We start from the raw sequence: 25598 nt of genomic DNA, 5'->3' as shown, positions 1-25598 counted from the left end.
TCAGAGATCCGCCTGTCTCTGCCTTCCAGGCATTGGGATTAAAGGTGTATGCTACTACACCTTGAACTCACAGAGATCTGTTTGCCTCAGCCTTCTAGGCACTGGGATTAAAGGCGTGTGCTACCACACCTTGAAGTCACAGAGGTCAATCTCCCTCTGCCTCCCAAGTGTTGGGATTAAAGGTGTGTACTACCACACACAACAACTCTCTTCCTTTTTTCTGTTTTTTACTTTAAGAACTTCAACTTTTAGTCTGCATATATTTTTAACACACTGTAAACCATTTGGAAATTTTCTTTGTCTTTGAATCTCTCTTTACTCTATATCTCTCTTTTTCTGACGACATGAGTCTTTAATTTTCCAAGCAATATCAGTAGGACTAAAGCCGTGGCTTTGCCAGCTAGATCCAGTCCATTCCTTAGCTTTCCAGCCTCATGGCCGAGGTACCGGTTGTAGCCATGTTTACTGCCACAACTCTATGGCATTTCAAGGTTCCTGCCAGCAAGTAAGTTGCAGCATTATGTCCACAGACAACACACAAGTCCTCTCTCTGTAGTCGGCCCTCCTGCCTCAAACAGTCAGAGTTTGCCCTGGCAGGATGGCCCAAAAAGCTGGCATTTTTAAACGGTGCAGCTTTTTTCCTGCTACAGCTGAAAACCGAAAAGCATATGTTCAGCTTTTCGTCAACAATGTTTAAGTGTTTCGTAGCAGGACCTCTTAATGAGCTGCAGGGTTTTGCAGCTAAAGCTGAGTCAGGAAGCTTCTCTTCAATGAGAGCGCTTGCTTGCCTCTAGCAAGCAGAGTGCCACAAATGCTTTAAAGCCAGAGTTCACGCTGGCAGCACAGCCCCAAGAAGCTGCGCTTTAAAATGACACAGCGTTTTTTCTGCTGCTGTTGCCGAATCAGGAAATCTCTCTACAGCACGCCACCAACAAACAGCAAAAATCTGTGTTAAACTCTCTCTCCCTTATTTTTAAGCCTTCTCAGGTTTTTTAAGTGGGTCTAGCCCATCATGTCGGGCGCCATTTGTAGTAAAGAGGGGCGTCGGGGCTGCGTCCCCAGCACCCTGGCTGCCTGGCTAGCTTATGCCTGAAATAACAACACACAAACTCTATTCATTTAAACACTGCTTGGCCCTTTAGCTCTAGCCCTTACAGGCTAATTCTCACATCCCGATCAACCCATCTCTAATAATCTGTGAGCACCGGTCTTACCGGGAAAGATTAAGCATGTCTAACCTGGCGGCTTGCTTCATCGCCTGCATCTGCCCGGGAGAGCGGAGCATGGCATCTCTCTGAGGCGTCTGCTCCCGAGAGGAGAGCTGTGGAGTCTGAGCTCACTTCCTCTTCCTCCCAGCGTTCTGTTCTGTTTACTCCTCCCACCTATCTTCTAACCAATGAGGGCCAAGCAGTTTCTTTTTATTTAACCAATGACCTTCCTCCATCAGCAGTCTGGGTGTCAATGACCAAGGAAGGTGATGGCTCTTAGCATCCTCACCTCATACCAGTGTACTCTCCTCACAGTGTGGAGAGCAGACGTCTGGCCTCACAGGCTGCCTTTGTTCTGGATACTGCAAGCAAGTATCCATTTCCTAGCCTTCTGGGGCTCCCAGAGGCCTCTGTCCTCCTCTGCTGGTTGACCCTCCTCCATCTTCAAAGCTAGTGGTGTCTGGTGTGTCCACAGGCAGCTTCCTCTTTGCTCCTTCTCCCTTCTGCCTGGCTCCTGCACTCCTTTGACTCCTGTGTCCCTCTGATTGCTGAATCCTTCTGCCTCCTGCAACCCTCTTTATTTGTTTAGTTTTGTGTAGGGATAAGTCCCGCCCCTTGGGGGGCGTGTTTGCCTCGGGCTAATGTCTGCCTATAAATTTGGCGAGTGAGCTCCCAGCTGTCGCTTCTGCTTTCCTGGTCTCCACTGGAACGGTGGTTCTGTAAGTCTATTTTGACATTAAAGCTATAAATATTGTTACAATCTGTCTGCATTCGTTTACACCACTACAGTTTTGGCTGAGATAGTGTCTCTCTCTGTAGGCCAGGCTGCACTAGAATTCACAGTGTAGCCCAGGCTGGCCTCGAACTCCTAGCAGTCACCCAGCTTCAGCTGCCTGTCACAAGTGTGAGCCACTACACCAGCTAAGCTTCTTGACTAGGTCACACCTGCAAAGTCCCTGTCTTAGTTAGTGTCCTGTTGCTGTGAAGAGACACCATGACCAAAACAACTCTTATAAAACATTTAACTGGAGCTGGTTTACAGTTTCAGAAGTTTAGTGCATTATTATCATGGTAGTGAGAAGCATGGTGGCGTGCAGGCAGACATGGTATGGGAGAGTAGCTGAGAGTTCTACATCTTGAACTATAAGCAGCAGGAGCCTATGAACCACACTGGAGGTAGCTTGAGCATAGGAGACCTCAAAGCCCACCCCCATGGTGACACACTTCTTCCAACAAGGTTACACCTACTCCAACAAGGCCACACCTCCTAATAGTGCCACTCTACATGGGACAAACAGTCAAACACATGAGTATATGGTGGCCACACCTATTCAAACCACCATAGTCCCTCTCCTGGATATTAGGTGACATTCCCAGGTTCTGGGATCTAAGATGTGCACACCTCAGCAGAAGCTGTTACTCTGTCTTAGTTACTTTCGACTGCCGTGACCAGACACCATGACCAAGGAAATATAAAAGAAAGCATTTGATTTGAAGCTCCCAGTTCCGGAGGGTTAGGCAGGCAAGCAGGCATGGTGTTGAAGCAGTAGCTGAGGGCTCACATCTCAGTTCGCAAGCATGAGACAGAGAGAGTTAACTGGGAATGGTGCAGGCTTTTTAAACCTCAAAGTCCACCCCCAGTGACACACTTCCTTCCACAGGGCCACATCTCCTAATCTTTCCCAAACAGTTGCACCAAATGGGGACCAAACATTCAAATAGATGAGCCTTTGGGGGCCGTTCTCATTCAAATCTCCACACTGTCTTCTGGGAGCCTGGGCTCCTTTAGTCACGGGCCTCTTTTGCTAAGCACTGGTGTCTCTCTGTGCCTGAGGGCATCCCCCACCATCGTGTGCACAGTACAGACTTTCAGAGGTCGGAACATAGAAATGAAAGACATTTCCCAGAAGTTGAAGCTGTCCCTGGTCTTCAGTCTCCTGGCCAGGACTCCCACCCTAGGAACACCCTTAACTACAAAGGACTTCTAGAAGTTTCCTCTCTGGCTGCCTGCCTAGAAAGAATCAGGACAAAGAGAGAAAGGACCCTAAGATGATCAGCAACTTTGAACACCTGCTCCTTTGCCTCCTGTGTGCAGCTGGACCCTGCTACCCAATTTATTTTTCTTTAGCATGTTCCATGCCTTATCGTTTCTCCAGGCTCCCTAGTCAATATCCTATCGTTTCCTATCCAGAAAAACAAAGTTCCCTGTAGGGGAATGTGTTAAAGCTGTAAGGTTGCAGAAATATCCTGACTTATTGAGAAGCTAGGCTATACTTGGAGCCGCAATAGCACAGCTCTGAAGGGTAGAGCCGCAATAGGACAACTCAGCCCTGGAGGACAGGTGTCCTGACTGTCAGGAAGCCAGGCTACCTGAAGCTGTGGTGTGTTGGGTGATGGTCTCCTCGCAGGATATAGCAATCCTGCTCTTCTCCTGGATAGTGGCTACAGCTGAACTCCGCTCTCATGTTCCCTTAAGGGAACATCCTAACAGAGCTTTCCCCTTCTTCCCCAGACTAAGATGTTACTTCTTTTGCTAACACTCTGCTAAAGGGGAAGCCCCTGCAGAAATACAGTACTCTCCGGCTCTGGTGAAAAGTTGTTACTTTTTCTCTGCTCGGTCTTGCTCAGCTCTTCTTAAGGAGAGTTCTAGCAAGGTTCTTCTGTTCTGCTCCGTCTTGCTCAGGCCCCCTAAGGGGGCGTCTCATCAAGGTTTGTCAGCTCAGTTCCTTAAGGGACATCCCAGCCAGTTCTATTCTGTGCCGATGAATGAAGATCGTCACCTAAGACTCTTTCAAGAAAGGGATTTATTTGAGAAGGAGTCCAGGAGTGGCTGCCTCTGCCAGGGAGGAATAAGAGGTGGCCTCTAACTGAACAGGCAGAGAGGCTTATATAGGGTTTCTTAGGGGCGGAGTTTTACCAGGGAGAAGAGGGATTGGTCCGTTTTTCCATGCTCAGGGATTGGTTAGTTTAGTTGATCAGGGGCAGATATAGCTCTGACTTCATGGCCAAACTGTGTTTCTTTCATTGGTCCTTTTTAGCTTTTTGACTCTAATCTTAGGAGCAGGGCATATTTCTTTCACCACCTCTGATTCTAGGGACAAAGTGTGTATCTTTGACTCTAGTTTCAGAGTCAGGGCATGTTTCTTTGGTCCTGGTTTCAGGGGTAAAGATGTTTCTTTCCCTGGCCCTGGTCTCAGATCCAGGCTGTGTTTCTTTCACTGGCTCAAGGCTCAGAATCAGGAGGCTCAGTGATTGGTTAGTTTCCTGCTCCAGTTGTCCCTTTTACCCTGCATTCCCTCTGCTGCCCTTCTGCGTTTTCCTCATCACATCACACTTGTGTCTAATCTCTCCATCCCCAGAGGGACCCCACATCACCCCAGTCCTTTGCCGTAGGCAGATGAGTCTAAGAGAGTCTTTGTCATTGGCTCATTCTGTCTAGCTGGAAGATGAGCCATGGCCGATGATGGCTTGAGATGAAAGAGAATTAGCCCAACCGGAGGCCGTCTACTCTTGTGGAAGCCAACTCCAGAGCTGCCAACTCCTGCATGCGCAAGGACCCTGACACCACTGATTGACACTTCAGAGTGCGGGAACTGGAATGTTGCACACACAAGCAAGAGTTGAGGGGGAGTTTGCAGTCCGCGCAAGGACTGACATGCTGTAACGTCTCGAGACACCTGTGTCCTGTTTCCCCTCAGGGCCGGAGACCTGTCACCTTGGTTGGGTTCAGCCTGGGAGCCAGAGTCATCTACTTCTGTCTGCAAGAAATGGCTCAGGAACAAGGTAAGTCCCTTCATTGTCACAAACAAACACCCTTCTCAAGTCGGCCCCCAGGACCCTGGTTCTGGGCCTGGAGTCGTGAGTTTTGCACAGTATATTCCCAGTCCTTAAAATAACAGTTAAAATGAATAGTCTTTATATGGAAAGAGGGTTAGCTCTGTACATAGAGGACATGGGTGGCAAACTGCCCCATCATGACGACAGTAATCCTGGTGCTCTGATGCATGTTCTTGAGTGGGAGTGACAGTGAGAAGCGCAAAGTCAAGGGGTCTGCAGGACCATGCTTGCCATGAGCCCAGGAGAAAGAAGCCTCCATTATCTCTTCCAGCTTCTAGTGGCTTGGCATCCCTTGGCAGTCTCTGGCTGTCCTTAGTGGTCCTTGGCTGTTGTTATCAGTTCACTGAAGTCTGTGGCATCCCTTGTTGGTCCCTGCCCCCCCTCTTAATGACCCTTGGCAGTCCTTGGAGAACCTCCGTGGCCCTTGGTATCCCTCGGTGGCCCTTGGCATCCCTTAGCTGCTCTTGTCCATCTTTGGTGGTTCCTGGCATCCCTTGGTGGTCCTTGCACTGTAGATTCTTTATTCAAATCTCTGTATCCATTCTACACACCACCACTTCCTGTTCCTCTTTTTCTAAGAACAGAGCCCATTCTGACCTGGGTCAATCACAAGATCATTAATTACATCTGTGTAGACCCTTTTCCCAGAAAGACCTTTTTCACAAATTCTAGCTGAGCAAATCTTCTAGGCCACATTCAACCTACCATAGATATCCTGGAGAGTGTGTAAGGCCCCTGTGTCAACCTCTCTGTGCTAAAACAACCAAAGATCTGAGGGGGCTGCCAGGTGGAGGGGGGAGAGATGCCAGGTGGAGAGGGGCAGCCACTGATGGGGGAGAGATGCCAGGTGGAGGGGAGCTGCCACTGGTGGATGAGAGATGCCAGGTGGAGGGGAGCTGCCACTGGTGGGTGAGAGATGCCAGGTGGAGGGGTGAAGTAGTAATAGGGCGGCGGGGCTGCATTCCCAGCACCCCAGCCGCCTGCTCGGCTAGCTTATGCCCGAAATAATTACACGGAAACTGTATTCATTTAATCACTGCTTGGCCCATTCTCTTCTAGGCTAATTCTCACATATTAATTTAGCCCATTTCTAATCATCTGTGTGTAGCACCCCAAGGTGCGCTTACCGGGGAGATTCTAGCCTAGTCCATCCTGGGTAAGAGCTTCATCCCGGGAGCGGGGCATGGCGTCTCTCTCAGGCGTCTGCTCCCGAGAGGAGAGCTGTGTAGTCTCTGAGCTCACTTCCTCTTCCTCCCAGCATTTTGTTCTGTTTACTCCTCCCACCTATCCTCTAACCAATAAAATGGGCCAGGGCAGTTCCTTTATTAGCCAATGACCTTCCTCCATCAGAGGGGAGCTGCCACTGGTGGGGGAGAGCTGCCAGGTGGAGGGGAGCTGCCACTGGTGGGGGAAAGCTGCCAGGTGGAGGGGAGCTGCCACTGGTGGGGGAGAGCTGCCAGACACGATGCCAGCTCTGCTCAGATCCATCTGCAGAAGCTGTGGGGGAGGCAGCTGTCTGGGGAGTGAGCTGCAAAGCTTTCTGCCACTCTTGCTGGGACACAGGCTTCCCTGCCCCCCTATCTCCTGGTAGCACATACAGATGCTAGACACTGAAGACCAAAGAAAGATCTGGAAGAGAGCTCCCGCACACACAGGGCAGATAGGCTATGAAGAGCTGGAGGGGCAGCCACTGTTGCCAAGACCTGAGCACCATCCTGAGCTTCCTTTCCCCCAGTTACAGAATTGAGGGTCCTACCCCTTGTTCTGAGGAGCAAGTAGGGGTGTCCATACAGTGTTTTGGCCAATCTTTAACCCAGACAGTGCAAGGATGTCTTGGGGAGCCTTTATCTTCAGTTTCTGCTCATACAGAGCTGCCTCGCTCCTTGGGCAGCCCGAGAACATGACACAGTTGCTCCCCAGCCAGCGAGAGCAAAAAAAGATGGCGTGTCTGTCATCAGCTAGACCTGGAAAGGCCAGAATTCGTTCCAGCGCTGGCATTACCAAAGCACCCTGGAAAAGTCCCGGAGCTCAGGAGTGTGGTCGGTCCATTCTTGCTCTTTGTGGACCAAATGTCTCCCCACCATCGGACTAACAGTAGGTCCTATTCTCCTGGTTACAAGACAATGAGGATATACCTACCACCCTTAGCGCTGGCCACAGAAGGTCCACACCTGGACCCCTTCTCCCACCTCCTTTAGCTTATAGCAGCCTTCTTCCCCTGCTTGTATCTAGTCAGTGTAACAATGGGAAGACACTGTGGTCCTATTTCAAGTAGCTCTGTTTACCTGCAACCACCATACACAAGGGCCTGGCAACCGGCTCTGGGCTATGCTCACCAGGAAAATCCAAGCTGAGGTCAGGCAAAAACCAACAAGGAAGTGGGGGTGATGTAAAGGTGGAGGATGTTGGACATTTCTTTCTATACACATTCTTCACCCTCTTGGGTACCACGGATGGATGGATGGATGGATGGATGGATGAATGATATGATATGATATGGATAGATATATAGCAAGTCAGTCCACCTACCTCAGGTAACTCACCTGTGATACTCTGGACTACTGGATGAATCCCTAGACAGCCACAGTGTCTCCTTTTCCTCAGCTCTTTGCCACCTCCCATGACTTTTTTGAGTCTCAACAGTTTCCCACTGCTGTGTTCTGTGTGGCTACTTTATACAGTGATCACTGCACTGCTTATCTCTCTTAGGAGAAACTTCTCAAGTGATGAAATCTTCTACATAAAAACACACACTCTAGGGGCTGGAGAGACGGCTCAGTGGTTAAGAGCACTAGCTGCTTTTCTGAGAGGTCGTGAGTTCAATTCCCAGCAACCACATGGTGGCTCACAACCATCTGTAATGAGATCTGGCGCCCTCTTCTGGCGTGTGGGCATACCCGGAGGCAGAATGTTGTATACACAATAAATAAATAAATAAACAAAAACATCACACACTCTAAAGAGTCAAGAGGGGTGTATTGGTCAGCTTTGGTCACAGTAGCACTGCGTAACAAAGCACCCTTACACTCAGAGGGGTTTGGAGAGGGCAATGGCTGCCTATGGTTTAATTGATCTGACACAGGCTGTGTTCTGGCTGTGAAGTCAATGGCCTTGCTGCCAGCAGCTAGCTAGATTTAGGTCATTTCTGCATGTGTTTATACTGCACCCCCACTGCCGTCTCCAAACCCAGACAGGAAGCACACCTGCCAAGTGAGCAGGAAATGAGCAATGCTAGAATTAGTGGAGATAAACAGCACCCCCACCACCGCAGTGGTCTGTTTCCCGGCCAACGGCATCAATTTGCTTTGGGAATGATGCCAGCTGGTGGCAGAGGTAAAGGTGATGGTGCCTGCTGCCAAGCAGAGCCTCCGCTGGAGTGCTCGCTAAGAGACCCTGGGCCCGGGATCGTAATGGACCATCCCTTTATTTTTTTCTCTCGGTATTTGCTTTGAAAGGGTTTTAAAATTGGACAGTTGGAGGGAGAGTTCAATTGAGACTGATTCATACTGGCTGGCTCCGCCAGGAAAAAAAGCCCTAAGAACCAAAAAATCAATTTCTGCTTGAGCTTATTTATGCATTTATTCTCCTCTTCGTTCTAGAGGGACTGGAAGGGAATTAATTAAGGGTGCTGCATATTGTCTCTGCCCAGTGACCCTGGCCACACAGTTGGGGCTGAGCCAGCACGCCTGGGGCATATTTGCTAGCAATTAAAAAGCCTGCTTCTGCTGGACTCTGGGGTCCCTCCTTTCTGCCCACCCCACCTGGCTCCCCGTCCTTCCCCATGTGCAGACTCATTCTGTCGCTCTTCCACGTCTCTTCAAGATGCAGAACAACAGGGAGAGTCATGGGAGCAAAGCAGCATTGGTCGTAGAGTTTAGAGACCTGAATTCAAGTCCAGACTCTGCTGGTTTCTGTCTGGGTGACCTTGGGCACGTCACTTCAGTGCCCCAAACTTTAGGCTGATTGGTCAAATGATGCCACTGCCTGTCATAGTTGTTCTGAGTTTTAACAGTTGCCTCTTGCTGACTACGGATAATGTGACAGGCCCCTGTGAAAGAAAGGCTTTGCCTGTTTTCTCTCACTGAGTAAAACCAGCAGCACTGAGAGGTAGACACTTCTATCCCCATCTTGGCTCTGGTGCAGTGAAGGCCAGAAAATATACATCAATGTGCGTAGCAGAGCTAGGGTGTGCCTAGCATGCACAAGGTCCCGAGTTCAATCCCCAATACCACAAAAAGAAGGGTGGGGTGGTATGGGAGATATAAAGCCATCTGGAAGTTTCCATGAAAAGAGAGCAGAGCCTGGATCCAGAAGTGCTCATAGCCAAGCCTGCATCCAAATCTAACTGTGCTGTTCCCAGCTGAGTAAGCAAATTCCACATTTAGTCTCTGGAGAAAAAGGTCCAGGGATGCTTGCTTCACAGGACCAGCCACATGATGAAGTGGAAATGCATCTCTAAAGAAGTTAGGTACATGGCTGGCCAGGAAGCAGTAGCCATGCAGCAGCTTAGGCTAAGGTCATTATTACCCTGTGTCTCAACACTTCTGTAGCTGTGATAGTTGCCATACCAAAAGCAACTTCCGGGGCGTGGGGAGGGTTTACTTTACCTTACACTTTATAGCATATCCATCTCTGAGAGAAGCCAAGGCAGGAACCCAAGCAGGGCAGGAACCTGGAGTCAGGAACTGATGCAGAGGCCATGGAGGGGTGCTGCTTCCTGGCTTGCTCAGCATGGCTTGCTCAACCTGCTTTCTTAGAGAGCCCAGGAGCGGTACCACCCACAATGGGCTGAGCCCTCCCACACCAATCGTTCATCCAGAGGATGCCCCACAGATTTGCCTGCAGGCCGAGCATGTTTTCTCAACTGAAGTTTTTTTTTTTTTTCCAATGACTTCAGCTTGTATCAAGTTGGAAGGAAACAAAAAGAGCAGGATACACTGTGTTTTTCTATTCTTAGCCTGTGCTGGAATTAAGCTATGAATTTAGCTATTAGCTTCCTCTTCGTCAAGGCAAAAAAAACTAAAAGGGGACACGTGGGGACACGGAGATGCCAGCTCCACAGAGAACAAGGCCTTCCATTTCAACCCAGCATGTGTGGTCGCTTAGGCCTAGGCGCTCTGTTCAGACTTAATCAGCCAGCTGAATCTCAGTGTCTCTGCCTTTACTCTTTAGAAAGGTCAGGCTGGAGGCTGCTGTGGAAATGCCATGTAGGAAAGATCTTTATCAGCTTGAACTGAGCTGTACTGGAGAACCCCAGTGGGGAGTTCTTCAGATAATTACCGCTGCGACTTTCGGTGCACGCCTGGGGACCCGAAGACTCAATTAAGCCCCAAGTCTGGTTAGTTTTACATGCTGCAATCTCGTGGCTGTTAGCTGATGAGCTTCGTGAACCTGTCATGTGCTAATCGCAGACACAGAGAGCCACCATAGTGTGGAGTTAATCAGCCCTGCCTGACCTCTGCAGAAATCAGAAGGAGAATACTGCCGCCTCTCCAGTGTGCCAAGGAGCAGGAGAGGCTAATGTGTGTGCGCGCGGAGCCCAGAACCAGAGGGCCCAGCCATCCAGCAGTCTCCCTTCCTACCTGGTAGCATCTCTCCCCTTCCTCTTCTTCTCCTCCTCCTCAATCTCTGCTCTTACTCAGCTCCCTCGCTCTCCTGCTCTCCTCCTCTCTTCTCCTCCTTCCCCCCACCCCACCCTCTGACTACTATCTCTGTTTTCAATTTAATTTAAGGACTCTGCCACAGAGTATTGGTCCAGGAGGCCCAGGAGGCCCTCCCCTTGCTAACACGCACATCCGTGCCCTTCCTACGGTCCCATGAGGGTGGTGCTTGGCCTTGTATGGTGTACCTTCCCTGCGGGCTCCTGAGGTCCTGCCCTACTTAGAGACACCCTCGGTGCTGTGGTCAGCATAGCTCCACCTTGTGGCTTTGGGGGACACACTTCACAGAAGAGGAGGACCCAGCAGCCACTTGCCGTGACCAGGTCCCAGAAACCAGCTTTTAGAAGCACCTGCTGGAGAAACTGCCTTGCATTGCAAGGCTGTGTAAAACTCGGCAGCGGTTCAGATTTCCTGAGAAACGGCCAGCAGTGTGATCCCCGCTTTCATTTTCCTGGATAAACATTTATTAGGCACTAAATCTACAAAGCAGGGAAGGGATTGATAGTTACCTGTTGATAGACAGCTGTGTCCAGACAGTCTCCCAGAGAACCTTCCTAACAGCCTGAAAGTTCAGGGTTCCTGGGACATTTTCCAGATGAGACTATGGCTGAGTGCGGTACTGGTCTCTGTTGTGACCCAAATACCTGACAAGTGGAGGCTTACAGGAGGAAGGGCTTATCTTTGGTTCATGGCACAGTCCTTCAAAGGAAAGGAAAAGTTACAGCCATGTTCAAGGTAGAATCGTTTGCTCTAGGCTTAAGGGGAGCCACCAGTCGCTGGAGATGCTTCTGAGGTGGGGGTCAAGGCTTAGGAGGTCCATGGACACGCTCTCGTGTTCCAAGGACATTGAGAGATATGGGTCATGCAGGTCTCAGTCCTTCTAGCATCCAAAACTGGCAACGCAGGGCTGCTCCGGCAAAGGGATGAGCATTGCTCTCGGTCAACAGCCATGTCAACCGTTCCAGAAACAGTAAAGAGTCGCAAAGCTTCCGCCTTGTGTTGTCACAGCTACTCGGGCAGAAAGAAGGCTGAAGCAAGAGGGATATGTGGGGCCAGAAGTTCAAGACCACTCTGTACAACAGAGTAAGACCCCATCATCTTTAAAATGGGGAGGAAGCTGGGTATAGTGGCGCACACCTTCAATCCCAGCCTTCGAGAGGCAGAGGCAGGTAGAGCTCTGAGTTTGAGGCCAGCCTGATCTACATGTGGTCCACGCTAATCATGGCTACATGGTAAGATCCTGTCTCAAAGATGTGTGTGTGTGTGTGTGTTTGTGTGTGTGTGTGTGTGTGTGTGTGTGTAAATAAGTAAAAATAAAATATATGCAAGGGGAAGGGGCTGCATGAATTTCAGTGGTAGGGAATTCATACAGCATGTGCGAGGCCCTAAGTTCACGTCTCCTTGCTGCCAGAATGAAATAGCAAAACCAAAGAAATAAATAGTGGGTGTGGTAGCTCACACTTGAACACAGGGAGAAGAATTGCCACATTGAAGGCCAGCCTGGGCTACAGATGAGCTTCTGCCTTAAAGAGAGCCAGAGAGCCAGAACGTGAGGGGGTGGGCAGAAACAGGTGGGTATTAGCATCTTTCTAGAGTGGCAAATGTGTAAACTAATTAGCCTCCCTGCTAACTTGCTGTGTAAATTCCCCCATCACAAACACCCCATAAATGCTAATGAAGTTGCAGCAGATACTCCTTAAAGTGCTGAGCTGAGCCCCCAAGAGGTGAAGAAACAAGAAAGGAATAGAAAGTCAAAGGAGGTATTGGGAGGGTGTGAGGGCACAGGCCGGTAACCCAGCCCTTAGGAGGCTGAGGCAGAAAGAAGAACAGCACATTACAGTTATCGAAGGCATAGGCTTAAAGACTAAAAGTAAATAGTAAAGGGCCAGAGATGTGGTGGCGCACGCCTTTAACCCCAGCACTTGGGAGGCAGAGGCACACATATCTTCATGAGATCAAGGTCAGCCTCATCTACAAATCCAGTTCCAGTTCAACCAGGACTACATAGTGAGACTCTGTCTCAAAAACAAAACAAAACAAACAAACCATGTTTTTAAAAAAGCCAGAGGGGTGGCAGTGCAGAGCCCTTTGACCCCAGCATCCAGGAGGCCCCAAAGCAGGAGGACCATGAGGTCCAGGTCAGCCTGGGTTTCATATAGAGATTCTGTCTGAAAAGAAAAAGGATAGAAGAAAACTAACAGATGAGCAAGACGCTTGGAAAAATAAAAATAAAAAATGAGAGATTTGAAATGAGCCAAACGAAACTTCTGGATATGAGAAAGCAGGGTGGAAACCATACTGGGTGATTCAGTAGCAGGTTAGACAGAGGAAGAGAGAAACCACTGCAAGATCCACGTGTAGAAATTACCCATGATGCATCAGGAGGGGGAGTAAGAGAGTAGAAAAGAGGAAAGAGGAAGTTCCTTAGTCATCTAATGCAAAAGCTAAAAGAAGAGCAGAGGGGAGAGAGAGTTGAATGCCTGTGGATTTTCCAGAAGTAAGTCCTGAGCTGCAGGGAGCAACCATGCCTGGTTGGTAGACGCTTGGGAATAAACACGGCCCACCATGAGTTGCTAAGCAGGGACTGTTTGTGCAGAGCAGTGGCCGCCACCTTTACTTGTGTGCACATGCACAGAAACAGCCAGCCTATTCCTGACTAGGTCACCGTTGTAGAATATTATTTTAGGAAGTATTATATTTGTTTATGCTGTGGAACATTTGTTTAATGATGCAAAGATGTGTTGCATTCTTTTATGTTGCATTTGTTTAAACTCTGTGAAGCTGAGTTACTTTGCCTGTCTAAAAACCTGTCTGGTCTAATAAAGAGCTGAATGGCCAATAGCTAGGCAGGAGAAAGGATAGGTGGGGCTGGCAGACAGAGAGAATAAATAGGAGGAGAAATCTAGAGATGAGAAAATCAAGGAACGGGAAAAGAAGGGTCCAGCCACCCAACCACACAGCCAGACATGAAATAAAAAGGAAAGAAAAGATATACAGAAATAGAGAAGGGGGGGGGGCTGGAGAGATGGCTCAGCGGTTAAGAGCATTGCCTGTTTTTCCAAAGGTCCTGAGTTCAATTCCCAGCAACCACATAGTGGCTCACAACCATCTGTAATGGGGTCTGGTGCCCTCTTCTGGTCTGCAGGCATACACACAGACAGAATATTGTACACATAATAAGTAAATAAATAAATAAATAAATAGAGAAAGGTAAAAGCCCAACAGCAAAAGGTAGATGGGATAATTTAAGAAAAGCTAGCAAGAAACAAGCCAAGCTAAGGCCAGGCATTTGTAAGAAAGAATAAGCTCTGGGCGGTGGTGGCGCGTACCTTTAATCCCAGCACTTGGGAGGCAGAGGCAGGCGGATCTCTGTAAGTTTGAGGCCAGCCTGGTCTACAGAGTGAGTTTCAGTACAGGCTCCAAAGCTACACAGAGAAATCCGGTCTCTAAATAAATAAATAAATAAAACAAAAGCCCCTGTGGGATTTATTTGGGAGCTGGGTGGTGGACCCCCAAAGAGCCAAGACTAAAGAATAAAAACAACTGATTACGGATTATACACACTCAATTAAGGAATCCTAGCACCAGAGAAGGGGAGGCCAGCTCTGGCTATATAGTGAGTCTGGAGATCTCATGGGAAAAAAACTTAAAGGGGGTAAGGTGGGTGTCAGAGAGGGTAAGATGGCTCGATCGGTAAAGTTCCTGTAGCTGCAAACATGAGGACCTGAATTCAGATCCATGTAAGACAGCCGGGCTTGGCTGTGCCGTCTGTGACAGAGACAATTGAGGCCTCAGAGTTTGCTGACCAGTCAGCCTAGCCAGTTAGTCGGTACCAGGTTCAGTGACAGATCCTGTCTCCAAAGACAAGGAAGACGGCAACTGAGGAAGCCAGCCAGCATCAACCTCCAGCCTCTACCCACATGCACATGCGTGTGCTACATGCATACACCACACACACACACAATTCTTTTAAAGGAAGAAAAGGGAATCAGCTATGGTGGTGCATGCCCTATTCCCAGCACTCTGGGGCCAGAGGCAGGTGGATCTCAATGCGTTCTAGGCCTATCTGTCTTTATAATGAGTTCCAAGCCAGCAAGGGGCTACAAAGTCAGACCCTGTCTCAAAAAGGGGGAAAGGGACCTGGTTAACAGCATATAGTAGTGCCCTTTCAGAGAATACCCACATCCAGCCATTCACAACTGCTTGTAACTCTTGCTCCAGGGGAATCTGACAACTTCTAGCATCCACTGGGCCCTGTACTCATGGGCACGTACACCTGGACATACATATATGTAATTGTATTGATACTAATAAAACATTTCTTTAGCGATTTATTTGAGTAGCCCAGCTCTAGAACCCGCACACTCCCAGTTGGCCAAACCTTGGCTTGGCTGTCACCAGACACCAGCAGGAATACACAGCTGGCAGTGGCTCTGTCATGTGGCCCTTTCATTGCCACGGTAACGCACAAGTCACAATCGCAGTTGGTGTGATTTATTTCCCAGCCATGAAGCTGGCCCCACCAGTTGCTTGAACCAAGGCAGACCTAACTTTAGCCCACCTAGGGGGCAGCCAGGAGAAGCCAAGTGGAACAGATTAATTTTGAGGTTCCTGGGGTATAGTAATAGCTGTCTCTCTGGGGTAGGTATCAGAGAGCAGAAATGAAGGTTTAGGGGCCTTTGGAAGACTCCGTCTCAAATCCTGATCAGACGGCCAAACAGGTTCCTCTGGAGGGATTTCCTGCCAGTGTGAGCCTCCCATGGGGGCAATACTGCAGCCAGAGCCCCCTCCTCCCAACTCATCTTCTCCCTTTATGGTTTCCTCCCCTTCCGTGGCAAGCGAGTGTCAGTATCTTTTCAATGGACTTGGTTTGTGTTTGACACAGCTCAGATCATCTCCAAAGCCTTTCTTGCAAATCTGCAGCTGGCAGACGCTGCCCCCCGCCCCCCCCCCCCCCGGCACCCTGCATTCCCATCTTATCACTCTCTGCACACAGGAACCCCTGACGGGAGGCACAGGATTCATCTACTTTGCAGGTCAGACTTGAGACGCTCTGGGCTTTCCAACTGAGAGTCTCGTTCCTGACAACGTGACGAGCATGGGGGAGTGTGCTTATGCCTCTCTGGCCATTTGGGGAGCTGTCAAAATCGGTCTCCCTTTAGCGAGGCCCGCTGTGGAGACAGGGAGACTCACAGAAGTCAGAGCAGGTATGGTGGGTTCCATGGGCGGAGCTGGCCCCCTGTGTTCTTTAAATGCTTGGTTTTAGAATTTATACATCACATTCAGGGTTTTCAAGGCTGACCCTGGGAAAGGAGTGTCCCTTCCGGTTTTTGGATGGGCCTTAGAAAAAGCGAAGGCAGCCATCTCTAGACTTCTAGGAGAGCCACAAGGTCCAAGTGCCGCGCTAGGAGTCCAGGGGGCAGCCCAGAGGTGTAGACTGAGAGCAAAATGGTGACAGAAGTGAAGGAAGAACGGGTGGCCATGGCGCACACTTACTTAATCCCAGCACCTGGGAGGCAGAGACGGGGGATCTCTGTGAGTTCGAGGCCAGCCTGGTCTACAGAGCTAGTTTCAGGACAAGCAGGGCTACACAGAGAAACCCTGTCTTGGAAAACCAAGCAAACAGAAACAATAGCAAAAATGAAGGGCAAACGCTGCACCATGGCATGGATGTTCTTGTCGCCACTGAGCAAACTCTTGGGCATTAAAGGTTTATTTTTATTCTTTCACTAAGCGTAGGGGTGTGAGTGCCCAGACAAGCCAGAAGAGGGTGTCAGATCCCCTGGAGCTTGGGGTTTTGGTTGTGAGTTGCCCAACTTGGGTGCTGGGAACTGAACCAGGGTCCTTGGCAAGAGCTCTTAACCACTGAGCCCTCTTTCCAGCCCCCCGAACTGAACACTTTAACACGATAAAGGACAGGACAGGACATGTGGCTGACTTGATAGAGTGCTTGTGTAGCATGCATGAAACCCTGTGTTCCATCCCCAGGGCCTCATTAACTTGGAGTGGTGGCCTACTCCCAACAGCAGGGAGGTAAAAGTAGAAAGGTCGCCAGTTCAAGGCTATCCTCCACTCCATAGCTTATTCTAAACCAACCTATGATGCGCGAGGTCCTGTCCCAAACTAAACAAAAATGACAAGATGGGAAATGTTCTATGTGTTTTCTCACATCCTCTAGGGATGGAGGGTGGCTGTGGCAGAACATCTGCTTCCTGGGCACCTGAACACTGGCTCTGTGGTAAAGAGCCCTTGGCTGTACTTGCCCAGGATCCAAGTTCGGTTCCCAGTCCCCACAGCAGGCAACTCACAGCCGCCTCTAACTCCATAGCATCAAGTGAACCGTCTTCTGGCCTCCTGTACATACAACTCATGTACATATTCACATACAAACACTTAAAGAAAAATAAAACATTTTAAGAGATTTAGGAGCAACAGTGAAATACTCTTCCATGGCCTGTCACCGGTTATCATTCTCCAATTGCTCTGTTGGGGTTTGTTTTTGAGATAGGGTTTCATGTATCCAGGCTAGCCTAAACGTAGCAATATAACCAAGGATGATGCCTCCTTACTGCCAAAGTTATAGCAGAATGAAGGACCGCCCACCCCCATGGTAATAGGATGGAGGACCGCCCACCCCCATGGTAATAGCAGAAAATGAAAAGATCTAAGGATCAGTTGCAGAAATGAGAAATCCAAGCACAAAAGCTGCCCATGTCTGTGACTTCTGAACTTAAAAGATCATCTCACCTGTTTATATAAGAATATGAATATTCATAAGCCTGGGGCAGGGATGGAAGGCGCATGCTAAGCCAGTGCTCTACTGTTGAGCTGCATCCTCAGCCCTGTAGGTCTGTACTTAACAACTCAGACCTTCACAAGAGGGAAAGCCTGGACCAGAAAATGACTCTTGGCAGACTGTCCCCACAGCTAAAGAATGCCAGGGCCGTTAGATGCTCATCTCTGGCATCTTTATATTTTTACACTTACTTACGTATGTGTGTGTGTGTTGTGTTTGCTATGTATGTATGTGTATTGTTTGTGTGTGTTGTGTGTGTATGTATGTGTATAGTGTGTGTGCATGGATGGGGGATGTATGTGCGCACGCATGCATACTTGCATGCCTCTGTTCACACGTGGAGGTCAGAAGACAATTTGACTTGTTCTCTCCTACTCTGTGGGTTCCTGGGATCAAACTCAGGCACTTCTACCCACTGAGCCATCTCATTGGCCCTCTGGCGTCTTTTGCTGGTCTTGAAAAGTGGGTGTATTCTATGCTGATTCCACATCCTGACCCCAGATTGCGTGTCCTTATGAGGGGCTGCTGGACACTGAAGGTGCAATCAGGATTTTCTTTTCAATGCAGGGACAGGAATGCAGGGCCTTGCATGCCCACACAAGCACATTAACCCTGCGTGATGATCCCAGTCCCCCATAAGGACGTTTCTGTACCTCACCTAGAAGGCCTGAATTATCTGGGGTTCAAAAGTTCCAGCGTTTTTTAGGGGGTGGGCTGGTTGATTGTTTTCCAGACTGGCCTGAACTTGCTGTATTGGAACTCTTGATCCTCCCACCTCCGCCTCAGTGGTGCTGGGATCACAGGTGTGTGACACCACGCCCACCTTTAAACAGTGTATTACTGTTGTGTCTTTCTCACAGCCCTTGTCCCTGGCACAGCCTCATCCTGTCCTTTCCACGCCTAGAACCTTCAGAGGGTGGGTAATGTTCTCAGACCTCCCATTCAGGATTCCACAGTGGATGGTTCTTGCAGCTGCCCTTAACCGACATCTGTATGTTGCTAAGAGCCTAGCTTGTAGTTTGTGTTCAGGTTTTACCCCCGTTGCAGAGAACAAATCTTTTGAATGCAAACTCATCCAAGAGCAGAAAGAAAGGGTTTAGTGAGGCAGCTGCCCGCTGGGCTTCAGGAATGGCGAAACACGTGTGCAGTCCATCCTGGTTTACGTTCACTCTGGACTACCATAGGGAGGTTCAATGACTAGGTTGAACTAGTCTCAGTTCAAAGGGCAAAGCAGTTGCCTTTTTTCAGGGCTCTCCGTGGATCTAGCAGTTGCTCAGAAACCCCTGCTATTTTTCCTGTTGGCTACAAGGAGGTGTGGCACTCTACCAGCTGTCCCATACCAGAATGGCCACTCTCCAGGGAGATGGAATTCCCTAGGACAAAGGAGGCATCTGAATGGCCCATCCCAGAGGTCCTGGCCCAGTGGTGACCAGAGACCCTTTTGGTTACTGTATCAGAAGAGAGAATGGTCCCAGGGACCTCACGGCTGTCCAGGTACCCTGGGTTGTAGTCCTTGCTGGATTCTCTCTAGCTGTGTGGCCTTGGGCTGGTGCCACCTCCTCTCTGAGCCCATTTCCCATCTTCCAAGGGAAGGGTTCAGAATGAGGGAGACAGGTCATCCATGTTCTCAGTCAGTGTGAGCTTTTGGGTGCTGGGAAGATGCCCTGGTTCCAGCTTGAGCTGTGCTACTTGCTGTCTCTGTCACTGTGCCGATGTTAACTGTGACAGCAACACTTAGCAGGAAGAGATCAGGCATGTAAGGGTCTGACTCAGGGCCTGGAGCCCTGAAAATGCCACCCCCCCATTGCCGTGTGTGTGTGTGTGTGTGTGTGTGTGTGTGTGTGTGTGTGTTATGGGGTATTTGTTCGCACTGACACTCCAAGACTGCTAACTAAGTTTACCTTGAATGAATCGGGATAGAGCCAACCATTGGTTAACTGGAATTAGCCATAGAGATTTTGGAGGACCTAGATGGGGGACACAGGAAGATATAGTGAGGTGCTTAGGAGATTCTCGGCCCTTTCGATTTGGGAAGTGTGGAGAGTTAGAGTCAGATGATTGTTCCTCCACTGCTCTTTGGATCTATCAGGTTTTTACCCCAATATCTTTTTACCTCAATTACCCCAATAGTTATTTTTATTAATAATAGAACAACATAGGTAAACGTGTGTATCCATGTGCAAGTATGTATGTGTATGAGACAATGACCGCCTTTATCATTCTTAAGCCCCCTGCCACCCCAACCTTCCCCCATCCCACCCCACACATACACCACCCTACCCCTCCCATGGGGACCCACTGTGGCATAGACCACTGACAGACTCTGCTGAACTCTCTCACCAGATTGCCAAGGGATCATCGAGGATGTGGTCCTTCTGGGTGCACCGGTAGAAGGGGACCCCAAGTACTGGGAACCGTTCCGGAAGGTGGTGTCTGGGAGAATCGTCAACGGGTACTGCAGGTCGGTCTGAACCTCATGCCTTGGGGAAGGAAGCAATATCTCCTGAGCAGCTCGTGCCCCATCACACCCTTGCTGGAGACAGGAAGTCTTTATGCTAGAAGATACCAGAAGCTGGCCACTGGCTGTCAGTTGTGCAGCCAAGCCAGGGATTCAGATCTGGAAAGCATCTCACCCTGCAGGATGGTCATTGACAGGGGGGTACCTTGCTCCCCACCCCGCGTCAGGCCCAAGGTCATCTGCAGGATGACTCAGCAGATTAGAACTGTAGGGGAAGCGTGGGGGTGGCACCTGAGACTGAAACACACCAGGGCTCCAATCAGGAGCCCTTTAAGGCTAAGGCATGCATGCATGCCATTGGCAGTGGAATCCCGGCTCTGTTTTTGGAACATAATTTCTGAGCAGGGGAGGGAAGATGGAAGAAGCTGCTGGCAGTATGGAGGGCCAGCACCCTGGGCAGCAGGACCTCTGGCAAGCAGGGGAACTTGGGGATCCACTGGAGTGGGGGGCAGCCCTGTTTGGAGTCTGAGGAGAGGCCCTCAGAATTTCATTCTCTACAATAACCTCAAGCTCCCAAAAAGCAGCGCCCCCACTCCAAGCTTGCAAGAACATCCTTATGACGCAGGCCACAGGCTGGTTAGCCGTACAAATCGCGAGCCTCATAAACCACCACAGGCATAGGTCCCAAGGGCTTTGGATAAGGGGCCTGCAGTGAAAACACAGGATGATGTCGCTCTAAGCTCAAAATCTAAGGGCAGCCTGAAAGGAGGAGACGGTGACCATTGTCTTTTGGAGGCAGGCTCTCCTACAGCCCAGGCTGGCTTTGAACTCTCTACAACCAAAGATCCTTCTGCCTCTACCTCCCAAGTGTTGTGATGCACAGACATGCACCACCAATTTTGGTTTATGTGGTGCTGGGATCTAAAGCAGGACTCGTGCATGCTAGGCAAGTAGGCAGTCCACCGAGCAGAGCGCTTGCCCTTGCCCCAGGGACCCAACTTTAAATATTATCATTTAAGGAAAAAAATTACATATATATAATATGATATATATATATATATTCCATACATATGAGGGACTTGGAGCAAGTGGCTGCAGGTTTGAGCAAAAGTGTGCATGCAGCCCACGCTGTAAGGCAATGCAGTGCTCAGAGGTCAGAACTGGAGGGGCGGGTGAACCAGAGGTTCTGGGTGACCACTGAAGGCGGAGGGACAGACAGTGGAAGGCCTATGATGGAGGAGCCTGCAGGAGAAGAGCAAATGGTGGGATTCCTGTTTAAAGGATTCATCTCAGGAGGGGGCACCAGGTGTGGGCCAAAGCCCCTCAGAGTGTCAGTGGACCACCTGGTGTCCACATGCCATCCCTACATTTGGAGGCTGAGGTGGGAGGATTGTGAGTTTGAGGCCAACCCAGGCTACACAGTGTCCCGCTGTGCCCAGTTAGTCAGTTGCCCATCCTGCCTGGGCTCAGGTTGACGGTGCCCATTTCTGCCTGCAGGGGAGACTGGTTGCTGAGCTTCGTGTACCGCACGTCTTCCGTGCAGCTCCGGGTCGCAGGCCTCCAGCCCGTGCTGCTGCAGGACCGGAGGATGGAGAATGTGGACCTGTCCGCAGTGGTGAGTGCTGGCCTGGCCCTCTAAGGGCTCCCCATTGGCTTGTGGATCACTGCAGCACTTGGCAGTAGCACCTGCATAGATCTATTGGCTATCCTATCGGCTCCATGCCAGCCTTTCCCCCTTGGCTGTAATCCTCAAGCTTCTACTGCCAGGCAGGAACTGCTGTGTCCCATTTACAGATGAGAAAATCCGAGTTTAGGAGAATTCCGGTCTCCCATCTAGAAACTCACAGGGCTCGATCCAAACCCCTAGCTAGAGTCTTCAAATTACCACCCTCCTCTCCCCCACCCCCGCAGCAATAACCAGATCACTGGTCAGGGCTGCCCCCGCCCCTCACCCCAGCAATAACCAAAGCAAGCAGAGGACTCAGGTGCGGAGCATTGTCTAGATGCAAAACAGTCATCCCTGGTGCTGGCCAAGCAAGAACATAATCCAGCACTAAGCCCAGCCATCATATGGGGAGTTTCCTTAAGATGCAGGGCCCTGGGCTCGTGAGTGCTCCCTGATACTAGCCCCCTCCTCTTCCTCTTCAGCCCCCTCCCCACTACCCTCACTTCTCCAGTTTGGAGACTAGCTGTTTGCGGACCTCTCCCTCCTCAAACACCTTGGCTTTGGCTCAGCTCCTGCCTAATAATAGCTCTTTATCACATTAGGGGCCCCAGCAAAGCGGTGCTTTCCTCCTCTGACTAATTAGAGGTAATTAGCATTGCCTTTGTGTCCCTGGCTTTCCTTGGCAGCTCACTGCTGGAGGAGGGGATGGCAGGGCTCCCTCGGGAGGATTTGCCTGGCAGCTCCCTCTGTGCCAGCAGCCAGGAGACCTGTCCTATCCCTCCTCCCTGTGGCAGGCAGGGACCATCTCTGGTGGGGGGTGGAGAAAGGGACCCTGGCTAGGAAGCCTCTCTCGGCTGCAGCTGGTGAAGGATTTTATCACCCAGGGCTCAGTGCTTGAAGCTGTCCAGGAAGCCCTGGTCCAGGACAAACCTCTCCGTGTCCCAAAGGATGTGCTTGATTTAGAAGTTAACACAGGGCCAGCCACAGAGTACAGCAGTCAGTAACAGCACCAGCGTCGGGTAACAATGGCCATTGTGAATCAGGTGACCCTGCAAAAGGTCCCAGGAGGACATACTGATCCATGGTTCAGATGTGGAAACTGAGGCTACAGCTCGTGACAAACACGAGCGTATTAGTGACTTTCTGAGTCGTTTGTGAGCATGCCCCTTGGCAGAAATAACTGAATTGGGGATTTATTTGCATTCGGCTTCAGTTCGCAAGGGCAGGCGAAGTCCAGCCGGAAGCTGTTCACAGAGAGATGGATCGACAGCAAAGGTGGAGGGAGGAGGCCAAGCCTAAGCGGCTCATTCAAAGCCCACTTCCAGTGCCCTCTTCCACCAGCTGGGCCCTACCTCCTAACGGTTCTCCCAACACCACTAGAGAAGGAACAGTCAGGGACATGAGCCCGAGGGGGACATTGTAGATTCAAGCCAGAAACCCAGGGCAGCTACCCCAGAGCTTGGGCCCTCGGCCACACACTGGTGCCACCTGCGTTCCTCAACCTCGTCAACAGTTTGCAGCCCTGGTGGCATGCCCTTATCCACATGGTCTCCTGCTCACACCAGCACACATGGTGCTGGGGTTATTGCCAGTTTCATTTTACAGAAGAAGCGGGGACAGCGAGGAACCCGGGGCTTAGTGGCCAAGGAAGGGGTCCTCAGGACGGACAGGTAGGGTGGTGGCAGCCAGGCCAGGTCTCTTGCAAGGCAGGAAAGGGGAAATGCTGGGGTCCACCCCTACCCACACGGACCTGGTAACTCCTCAAGTTCATAGTCTCTTGGCCAGTAGTCGATGAGCCTTTGCTAATGGACAGTGGGAGTAGGAGGGGCCTGGTGTGTCCTGAGACATCATTCATGGAAGATGGCTGCTTTGTATTAGTGATATCTGGCTGTACAGGGCAGTGGGCAGGGCTTGGTAGGACAGCTGGGGAGATGGTCACAGGCTAAAAACTTGAGTCCACATCAGCTGTGTAGCACCCACCCATGACCCACCTTGCCCTGCTGCTGGCTGTAAACATGGAGTACCAACAGCAATGACTCCATCTTGGGTCTCTGTAGACCTGCCAAAACCTGGATCAGCCTATGGCAGAGGAGGCTAGAGCTGTGGGCTGTAAGTGTGATGGCCACCTGAAGTCAGCAGCAATGACAGTGACACAGCCCTTCCTGGCCGCCTGTTCCCACACAGCCCTGGCACCAGTCCCCACTCCTTCCCCAGGATCCCAAATGCTCAGGGAAGCAGCTGTAATTTGTCCATGGAGAACTGGTTGGTGTTTGTCCCTGCGGGTCTGAAGTTTCCACACACACACACACACCTGCCCCCAGAGCACTCTGGACTTGAGAACCACTGAAAATTAGGACCCTGGGATGCTGAGGGACTGGCTGAGTCACTTGGATCCCAGGGAAAGGGTGGGCCTGTCCACTATCCTGCCCACCCACCCCCCGTGGTCCTCACTCATGGTCTCCCTGCAGGTCAATGGGCACTTGGACTACGCCAAGCAAATGGATGTGATCCTGAAGGCTGTGGGCATTCGTACCAAGCCAGGCTGGGGTGAGAAAGGATTCCTCCTGGCCCCTGGCAGCCTGGCCCAAGAAGAGCCTCTCCAGACAGCCACAGACTCCACAGATGAGGCAATCCACCAAGATGGGCAAACCCGGGAACCTGGCCCAGGAGACAGTCTCAAAACCGCTGGACCTTCCAGTGCCAGGCTATCCCAGATGCCAACAGAACCAGACCAGTCCACAGAGGCCTTGCTCCCTGCTGCTGCCAGTCCAGTAGAAGGACCCTTGATCTGCAGCCATGGTGTGGGTCCTAACCCACTGGGCTGCCCTGACTGCACACAAGGGACCCGGGAGTCCTGTGCAGAACTGGACTGACCCCAGAAGTCCAGTTATCTCTTTAGACTTCTGTATTCAATTTTCTCTCATACCTCTGGGCTCCTCAGAGAGTTCTGGAGGTGTGGAATTTCCACAGGTGCCTTTCTGAAACAGAAAGAGCCTGGAATGGGGAGCTGGTGAGAAAAACGCTTGCTCCCTGAAGGGACACTGGCCATGTGACCCGCAACATCAGCCCACCTCCAGGCCAGCGTAGGCTCCTGCCCTGCAGGTCCATCCAGAGGCCCAGGAGTCACTGTGAGACTGGAGGTCCCTGTGCTCTTTCTTCCTCCACCTCCAGTGGAACCAAGTGTCTTCCTGATCTTTTATCAACTCTCCTGGGCTGTCCACCAGGCCCAGACCCTACCAGTAGGGTGTTTTCAGGTGCCAATGAAGTTCTTCTCTCTCTCTCTCTCTCCGCTCTTCTTGGGAGGTCCAGTCAGCGCTGTCTCATACAGATGTGCAGGCTGTGTGCGTGCACTGCACAACTGCAGAGTAACTGAGACAAATGTCATGTGAATGGCGCCCCACCCTGAGCTTGTGAGACGTGGTGGCCCTGTCTAGAATGGTGGCCAGTGGAATAAAGGCAGAATTCACAGTCGGCATAGAGAGAAAGAAACGGGCCTGAGGATAAAAGGATTACACAGGGGGGGACCAATAAGTACTAAAGCCTTTTCTCTTAACCTTCGCAGCTGCCTTTTATTTTATGCTTGGGAAACTGAGCCTCTATGTATTTAGGAAATCTGTTAAAGGCCACATGGCTGATCAGTCATGGAGTCACTGTGAAGTCTAGCCAGTGGGATTTTAGACCCGAGCTCTAAGGTCCTGCATCTGCATCCATGGGAACCTCCTCCTTGTTCCTCCCACCTCTTCTGTAGAGCAGGGACGGAGGTGGCCCGCCCCCATTGCGCACGTGGAGAAATAAGACCCATCCGAGGCTGTGGGTGTCACAGTGTTCAGAAACCAGATGCCCCTCCGGGGTGCAGCACCTGTTCACTTTACGGACACCTACCCAACTCATGCTGCTTTCAGTACAAGTTGCTGTGTCCACACAGAAAGAATGACAATGATTTGTCGGGGTGTCGCAAAGCAAGCTAGGGACA

General features: G+C 50.6%; 1 protein-coding gene across 7 annotated transcripts in view; it reads left to right on the top strand.

Moving 5' to 3' along the window:
- Positions 1 to 25191, top strand: part of Tmco4 (transmembrane and coiled-coil domains 4) — a 74643-nt gene extending 49452 nt beyond the window's left edge. For all 7 annotated transcript variants that reach the window (XM_041653198.1, XM_041653197.1, XM_041653196.1 and 4 more), the window contains 4 exons: positions 4907 to 4991; positions 19845 to 19962; positions 21457 to 21574; positions 24094 to 25191. In XM_041653198.1, the coding sequence (XP_041509132.1) occupies positions 4907 to 4991; positions 19845 to 19962; positions 21457 to 21574; positions 24094 to 24498 (726 nt within the window). In that variant the 3' untranslated portion in view covers positions 24499 to 25191. The remainder of the gene's footprint in view (positions 1 to 4906; positions 4992 to 19844; positions 19963 to 21456; positions 21575 to 24093) is intronic.
- The last annotated feature ends 407 nt before the right edge of the window (positions 25192 to 25598 follow it).

This window comes from Microtus oregoni, unplaced genomic scaffold (assembly GCF_018167655.1).
Source record: "Microtus oregoni isolate MIOR12 unplaced genomic scaffold, Mior012 000005F_ref0000423, whole genome shotgun sequence".
NCBI classification, from domain to species: Eukaryota; Metazoa; Chordata; class Mammalia; order Rodentia; family Cricetidae; genus Microtus; species Microtus oregoni.
This window is presented reverse-complemented; position numbering and strand designations above follow the sequence as displayed.